At 49.1% G+C, this 8,731-nt stretch overlaps 1 protein-coding gene across 1 annotated transcript in view; it reads left to right on the plus strand.

The window, feature by feature from the left end:
- Positions 1 to 1,142: 1,142 nt before the first annotated feature.
- asap3 (ArfGAP with SH3 domain, ankyrin repeat and PH domain 3) overlaps positions 1,143 to 8,731 on the plus strand; it is a 21,372-nt gene continuing 13,783 nt past the window's right edge. The window contains exons 1-2 of the mRNA XM_035425889.1: positions 1,143 to 1,545; positions 7,468 to 7,540. Coding sequence (XP_035281780.1) covers positions 1,420 to 1,545; positions 7,468 to 7,540 — 199 coding nt within the window. The 5' untranslated portion in view covers positions 1,143 to 1,419. The remainder of the gene's footprint in view (positions 1,546 to 7,467; positions 7,541 to 8,731) is intronic.

Genomic DNA, 8,731 nt, shown 5'->3' on the forward strand with positions numbered 1-8,731 from the left:
AGGCCCTTGCTCACTCCAATAGAGTTTGTTTTTTCCCCCTCTCTCTCCCAAGCCATGCCCCCCCGCCTGCACAAACACTTCAGTGTGAGAGGGCAAAATAAGCTAGTAATTCACTCAGCAGACGGTCCACGCCCAACTCGCCTTCCCTGAGTTGAAAGTGGAGCAACGCGTGGTGTGAAAAGGAAGCAAGACCAGGTCAGAACCTATTATGTGGCTGGACCCAGCCGACCAATGGTGTGACTTGTCACTCACTCAGTCACTCAGTCAGAGACATTTGCGTTTGTAGGGCTTGGCCCCGCTGTTGCGGTCCAGCCAAAAAAGGGGTTCTACAGGAGAACATGAGGGATAGAGCGTGTCTTTATGACGCACCCGTGCGGCACATGTAACGCACCCCAAAACAGTGGAGCCTGCTCCCGATTTTTTAGAAGCCTGTGTTTTTTCACGCCGCCCTCAACCCGCTGTCTGTCTTCACCCCTCTTTGGCAGCTCCTGCTGGCCTGTCAGCCCGACAGAGTCACAAACACCGGGACTGGATGTGTCCTTGCTCTTGTCGCCGTTAGATTAGAGGTTGTGTGCAGACGCATGACCGTTGTCCTCCGGTCTCTGACATGGAATCCTGAAAAGAAATAACAAATTCACAGCTTGATTTCGCTTTAACATTTGCAATACAAGTTAACTGTTATCGACTGTTTGACCTGCACTTACAAAAAAGTTTTTTTTTTCTTTTTGTAAAGTAAATATTTCTTTAATTATTTTCCTTTTCTTTTATTTTACGCTCTGGCTTGAGCTTTACTGCAGTGTTGATGTGCAACTGTAGCTACATTTATAATCTATTTTAAAATAAATTTGCTAGTGACACCATTTCCACATGTAGCTCAAACAGCAACAGAAAAAATAGAAGGTATACATGTGCGGGTAGTATATACTATTTTAAAAACTGAAACAAAACTCCGTTGTGTGAGTACAATGAATGAAAGGCGGATTGGTGGCCAATATTCATAAATTCAGTGAAATCAGAGAGGGAGAGAGAGAGGGAACGAGAAAGAAACAACGAATCTTAGATTTCACGTGCCCAGTTCAGCCTGCCAAAGCACAAACTTTCCCACGTGATGGTGGAATTACTCCCTCCCTGCGCCAGCACAACTGCGCGCACCATGCAGCCGCTCGCTACATTCACTCGCGCGCCGCAGTGGAAGGAACCCGGTCTGCTACGCACCGAACTTACCGCCGTGTATGTCTTGCTCGTGAGCCTGATAGTCCGGACAACCGTTGGGATATTTTTGTGCTTCCGTGGAAACCTATAAGAATTTAACTGGATCTACCAATGGGGGTATGCTGTGCAACGAGTAGTTTTCGCAACTTTTCGGATAACTTTTTTTGATTCGTTTGGTTTGTTTGGACACCGAGGATACTTGAAAACATGCCGGAGCGTATCAGCATTTCGGAATTTATCTTGCTCACGAACGAGGACCTGGCTTCGCCGGCTACCTCGAGTTTTCAGACCAAAATGAGCGACTGTCGGAACACCGTGATTGCGCTGGAGGAGGTGAGTCGCACCTGGAGTTTGTTTACCTGTCCCAGGTTGTTCCTGAACCGACTGACGGCATCGCAAGAGATGTGGTGCGAGCAGTTCGTTTGTTCAGCGGACAGCATAAAGGAAACTGGTTCTGCAGGTCATTGCCACTGGTATTGCTTTACAATTTGTATCGCGGTAGCTTTTTTATGTGATCCAATCCGCGCAGCGTTTCTTACAGAAGTGAATCTGGCTTTCGGATTGTTGCGTGGTGAGGTTACTATAGTGTGCGCTCGTTTCTCGTCAAATTACTAACCCCCTCCGGTAAATTGATACCATGCATTTGTAGCAGAGTGGTCCCGGAGGCTTGCGGGTGACCTGCTTAAATAGGGGCTTGCCGGCAGCTTGAACGTACCTTCTCCGTGGTCGCAGGTAACACATTACTACCTCTGAAAACAACAACAAAAACAATAATAATAAATAATAATAACAACAATAATAATAATGATGATGTCATACACAGTGCAATGTTCAGTGATAATTCACCTCTTGCAGAGCACATATGGTCCCTGCTGGACTCATATGAACTCTGTTAAGAGTTGAATTAACACTAGGCATTATATTGTGTCGCTACGCAAACTTAACCTTTTCCTAGGATCATGCTCCTTTGCAAACTTCTTAGGGATCACTTATATTCTGACTACACCCCGTTCTCCAGGAAAAAAAATGTTTACAGAACATATGGGAAAATCCGCACAGAGGTATTGTTTACGGGATTGCATTGAATCCAGGCTTCCTAGATTATATTCAGGTTGGACTGTCATTTTAATTACACGTCTGCCAAGCTGAACAACCTCCTTGTGGCCGTTGTTCCGCCCTTGTTGCTCTTATTGAAATCACAGACTGTTAGCCCACATACGTCATCACAAGGAAGCTTTGATAATTACTCAGCCTTTTTTTCCCCCTTCCCCCTTTATTAGCAGACTGAAAATTTCCCAAACCTGACACGTGGAGTTAATTTTTAACGCTGGTGTTGCTGGGGAACGGTCCGTCCACCGTAGATGCTGTGGTGTGCATGGTCCAACTTTGTTGTGATATTGTTCGCTGTGTCGGACAACTGCCGGAAATAAAATAAATAGAACCTTTGCTTGCAATTTTTTTGTTGCTGCCATTGTTGTTTCGTAACTTCTGAGGCTTCTGGCAATGGCAAAATTGCGCAGATAACGCACTATTGATTGGCAGTTTACCCTTCAACCGCTAATGCTAAATTCCCCACAAAACTATCCTGTTAAAACAAGAATATTTGGCCAACTATTTATTCTCAGATGTTGTTAATAATGAACACGCCCCTGGGAGACTGAGTTATCCGGCCCAGAGGTCTCTAAGACCTTTTTTATTTAAAAAAGTGAATTCCGTTGGATGCTGTACAAGACTGCTAACAGAGCCAGATTTCCCAGTATTTAGAGTAAAAGTTAATAATGGGGCCACCTCATATCTCCCGTGTGATCAGCTGTCAACTGGCACAGTTTCCATGGTGATACAGGTGTGAGTGGGACTTGCTTGGACCAGTGTGAGTTTGGCGTTTTGGTGTGTCTTTAGTATCCCTGGCAACCTGCAGGCTTGAGAAACCGAGAGCGAAGCTTTCCATGCCAGTGGGCGGGAGCTACCACACGCTGCCAACCGTCGACTGACACTGACCAATCAAATAGCTTTGCTGCCCATTTGTGAAGAGAGAGAGAAAAAAACTGGTGGTCGGTTAAATCAGTGAGTCACTCAAAACATGCAGTAAATCTGGGCCTTTTGGGATTCATGAGATCTTGCAGCTCAAACCCCAGGGGTTTTTTTTTTCACTATTGCAGTCTTCCCTCTGCTCCACAGCAGAGGGGCGGGACACATCATGGGTGCCAGGTGGCCGTGGAGTTTGGATTGGTGCAGGGATTTCAAGCGCTGGACCCTAGTTTCTCTGTCACAGGGAAACCTACCAAACGGAGGTTGTGGAGGGAGAATGTTTATCTTTACGTTTTCATAATTGCATGCTAAAGGCTGAGACCAGGGATCTCAGACTCCAGTCCTGGAGGGCTGCATTGCCTCCTGGGGTTTGGTGTATTTCAGTGCTTAAGTCATTGATTGGGTAAGGAGTTCACACCCTTTCTTTCCCAAGCCCCAATTGGCTTCTGACTGGAAGGAAACTACAAACAAGCTGTCGGCATGACAGCCCTCCAGGATATGAGTCTGAAATCCCTCCTGTAGAATTCTGGGCTGAACTGCAAACTAGGATCTGAACAAAGCATTCCCCAAACCAACAAGTAACCATTTTTTGGGCGGTACATTGGTTCAAATGGGTTCAAATCCCAGCCTGGGCTTTTCTGTGTGGAGTTTGCATGTTGTCCCCGTGTCCGTGTGGGTTTCCTCCGGGTGCTCCGGGTTCCTCCCACCAACTCAGACATTTGTGCTCAGTCAACTTAGCCTATTAAAATAAACTTTCCCAAAAAAAAGATTTTTCACTAGGTCCTTCTAGCTAGTTTGCTAGCCTTCGGTATTGTAGCATCAGCTGGCTATTTGGCATTGCTAGCGAGCTAAGGTTAGCGAGCAGTCCACTTCTCTTTATCCCGTGCGGTGGGGGGACCCCGGGTGGGGGGTGGGGGAGGGGGCCAGTTTTGTGTCAGCAGGGTGAATACCTCTCGCTCTCTGCCTGGCTTTGAAGGGGGGGTCGGGTTTCAGCGAGGTGGGGGTGGGGGTGGGGGTGGGGGGGGGGGGGAGAGAGCGGGAGGCCCTGTTGCCGAAAGACGTCTGCTGGCTCTTGGCATGTGAGAACCACCTCCAGCAGGCCGAACCGTGGCCCAGAGGGGTCCCGGTCTTGGTCCTGGTCCCGGCCAATCAAACGGCCGGGCAAACGGTGGGTCATCCGTACCCCCCCCCCCTCCAAACGGGGGTGCACATGTCAAGGTCTTTTTGGGACATAGGTGGGAGAGAAGAAGGGAAGAATTCATGTGCGAAATGCTAATTCCTCTCTTTCTTGTTGGCGGCCACCCCCCAAAGTACCCTCAGGAGTCCTGTTCTTTCATTCTTTTATTTATTTTTTCGTCCGAGGTCTTCTTTGATCACGGGGTGAAGCCCGCAGCGGTCGCTAGCCCTTCTAACAACAGGACGCTCGAACATTTACTTATTTTGTTTTATTTCGCCCGTACCCCTCCTCGTTCGGGGGGTGGGGGGGTGTATCCGATCTTCACTCGCGCATTTATTTATTTATTTTTTGCCTGTTGTAGCCCGGTGTGCCCGGCGCCACTGGAGACGTTGTCGTAACGTTTCTGCAATGTTCCCGCAGTGCTGTGCGTCGGTGCAGCATCGTAGCTGCGCAGAAAGGGTGTCTTCAGTTAGGGCTTTGTGTCCCAGGCCTCTGGTGTCTGACGAGCGTTCCTGATTGGATGATGGGGCAGTCGCTCTAATTAGCTGCACTGTCACTGGCTCAGACCTGGATATTGCACTCTGGGAAACCTGAATGAGGCACGGCTGCTACACCTGTGTGTGTGTGTGTGTGGGTGTGAGAGAGAGAAAGAGATTGTACGTGTGTGTGTTTGAGCATTTTTTTTCACCTGTGTGTGTGTGCATGCATGTGCAGGGGTGTGCATCTTTGAGTGTGTGTTTGTGTGTCTGTGTACGTGTGTGTGTTTGAGCTTTTTTTTTTCCCATCTGTGTGTGTGTGCGCGCATGCATGTGCAAATGTGTACGCATGTGTGTGCACCTTTGAGTGTGTGTTTGTGTGTGTGAGAGAGAGAGAGAGAGAGAGAGAGAGAAAGAGACAGCACAGGCTGTGCAGATCATTAATCAGACAGTGAGACGGGACAGGAGTTTAGGAGGTTTTTGGGTGGGGGGTGGTTGAGAGATGAGATAACCACTGGGGAATGGTGGGGGGGGGAGGGTGAATCCAGCCGGCTAATTTGAGGCAGCTAATCTTTTTTACTGTTATGACACCCTGGGAGTCTTCTCTGGGAACGTCCATCACATCCCGGGGAACGCTGTGGAAGGCCAGTCCCATGATGCAATGCGGCCAGCGCGCGTCTGTAAATAAACAGGCGGACTGGCGGCTCTCTGGGTTTTATTGTTTTATTCCAGGCTAAGCTGACCCCCTCGGGAGGGGGAGGGGGAGGGGGAGGGGGGGGTGGGGGGGTTGCAGGTTCCATCTCACAGGATAAAATGTTACTGGGGTGCTCTTACGTGCTGGTAAAGGTGAGACACAGGCAGAGAGAGAGAGGGCAGATTTGTCTGTTGGACAGATTTAACCTGGAGATCTTGAGGCTGAGAACCTTTCTATTTCAAGACAGAAGTTGTTATTTTTCAAATAGCTTTTTTAATGAAAACTATTACCACTGACCTATATGGATTTAATAAAAATTAGATCCATGCAGGCACGTGAAGAAGAACTTCAAATAGATTATCAAAAGATTTAACAAAAATAATAAGCGTTAACAAAAAATTAGAGATGGAGAGAGAGGGGAGGGAGAGAAAGGGGGGGGCAGAAAGAGAGAAAACGCAAGTTTGCCGCCGATGCAGTCTCTTTTTTAAAACAAACAGCCGTTGAAAGGGAGGGATAGAGGGCCTTTTGTGTAACGGCAGATTTGGTTGGTTGTGGAATGGCACGGATTCCTGCCGAGGAGCGATTTCCGTGGAAACGCCACCCGCGATTTTCCCCCTGCTGGTCCCGGGACCCCGCGCGCAGACGCCGGTTACACGCCTGCGCCTCCGAGACCGGGCCCGCCCCACGGCGAGGGTACAAAAGAAAGGAGGAATAAGAGGAGGGAGGGAGGGAGGGAGAACAGGAGAGCTCTGCAGCACGTTCGGGTCCTTTTTCTGAACCACTTTGGAAAACTTTCATCTGCTGCCAAAGGGAGCAAAGATTCTTATTTCCAACACAACAAAAGAGCTGCAGTTAAACCTGACACACACACACACACACACACACACACTCTCTCTCTCTCGCTCTCTCTCACACACACACACACACACCCATACTCACACACACACTCTGTCTTTCTTACACACACACACACACACACACACTCATACACACACACTCTCTCTCTTACACATGCACTGTCTCTCGCTCTCTCTCACACATACACACACACACACACTGTTACAGACTATTGCTTTATTGTCCCTCTCTCTCTGTCACACACACACACACGCTGTTACAGACTATTGCTTTTTCTGTCCCTCTCTCTCTCTCACACACACACACACTGCTACAGACCATTGCTTTCTTTGTCTCTCTCTCTCTCACACACACACACACACACACACTATTACAGACTATTGCTTTCTCTGTCCCTCTCTCTCTCTGTGGGACATGTCAACCCTTTGAGGAGTCGGAGATGTGACCTCATCTCTGGGGGACATGTCAACCCTTTGAGGAGTAGGAGATGTGACCTCATCTTAGGGGGACATGCTAACCCTGTGAGGAGTAGGAGATGTGACCTCATCTCTGGGGGACATGTCAACCCTTTGAGGAGTCGGAGATGTGACCTCATCTTAGGGGGACATGCTAACCCTGTGAGGAGTAGGAGATGTGACCTCATCTTAGGGGGACATGCTAACCCTGTGAGGAGTAGGAGATGTGACCTCATCTCTGAGGGACATGTCAACCCTGTGAGGAGTAGGAGATGTGACCTCATCTCTGTGGGACATGCTAACCCTGTGAGGAGTAGGAGATGTGACCTCATCTTAGGGGGACATGCTAACCCTGTGAGGAGTAGGAGATGTGACCTCATCTCTGAGGGACATGTCAACCCTGTGAGGAGTAGGAGATGTGACCTCATCTCTGTGGGACATGCTAACCCTGTGAGGAGTAGGAGATGTGACCTCATCTCTAGGGGACAGAGATGGAGATGCTTGCGTGTGATGTCGAGAGTTCGTGCGTCGAGCCGTGAGTGGTAATTATGCCCTTCTCTTTGACAGTCCCTGGAAATGGACCAGAACACGCTGCAGAGGATGAAGAAGATGGTGAAGGCCATACACAACTCTGGGCTCAGTAAGTAGCACCGCCGCGCACGGTTCTCCTGTCTGCGGGCGACGTCAGCTCAGGAGGTGGAGCCGGAGAGAGAGTCTGGCGTTCGGAGAGAGAGTTGCTGGGTCGATCCCCGCCCCTGTGGGCCAAGTGTGTCCGAGTGTCCTTGAGCAAGACGCCCAACCCCTATTTGCTCCCGCCGAGCTGGTTGGTGTGTGTCTGTGTGTGTGTGTGTGTGTGTGTGTGAATGGGTGAATGAGAGGCATGAATTCTAATGTGTTTTGGGCCAATGTGGCTGGAAAAAGCACTTGATAAATGCAGTCCATTTACCATTCTCCTGTTACTCTGGACAGGTCCACCAGTAACACATGCAACTGTTTGGCAACTCAGTTGGACCGTATGACTTCATAGGTTTTAAAAGCAACGCCCCATCCATCCTAAGTCACGTGACCTGTGGTGGGTGGGAGCTCGCTATCATGGCGGTAGCATGTTCTGTTCCTCACTCCTGTTGAAGGTATCGCGACTGTTTCGGTTTTATCCCTTCCCCTGACTGTCTGAGCCCCTCCTCCTCCTCACCTGGTTCAGCTCCCTCCCCCAACGAGCACGCTGCTCGGCACCTGGTGCTAATGGGGGAGTTGGAATAACAGTGGAAACTCTGATCCAAGGGGTGTGGAAGCTGTTTAGACTGCAGTGAGAAGGCGTGTGTGCGTCTGTGAGTCTGTGTGTGTGTGTGTGTGTCTGTGAGTCTTTGTGTGCGTGTGTATGTGTGTGTGTGTGTGTAAGCTTATGTGTGAGTCTATGTCTGAGTGCATGTGTGTGTAAGCGTACCTGTGTGTGCGTGCAGATGTGCATGTCTGTCTGTCTGTGCGTGTGCATGTATGTGCTCATGCATGTGAGTGTGCAAGTGTATGCATTTGTGTGTACATATGCGTTTTTGTGTGTCCATGTGCGAACATGCATGTGTGTGCAAGTGCATGTGTTTGTGTGTACATATGCGTGTTTGTGTGCGTGTTGGCATGTGTGTGTGCCCCTCAAGCATTGAAACACCACGCATGCATATGCACACATGAGCATGCACACTTTCCATAGTCTTACAGGAGCTGGGCATCATTTAAAAACCCCTATGAACCCCTCCATTCTGGCTCATAATGCCTATAATGACCTGTTCCCTGTGGAAACTGTGGGGTCTTGCACTGTTTTGGGTGTTTGTGTATG

The sequence above is a fragment of the Anguilla anguilla genome, chromosome 1 (assembly GCF_013347855.1).
Source record: "Anguilla anguilla isolate fAngAng1 chromosome 1, fAngAng1.pri, whole genome shotgun sequence".
Taxonomy (NCBI): domain Eukaryota; kingdom Metazoa; phylum Chordata; class Actinopteri; order Anguilliformes; family Anguillidae; genus Anguilla; species Anguilla anguilla.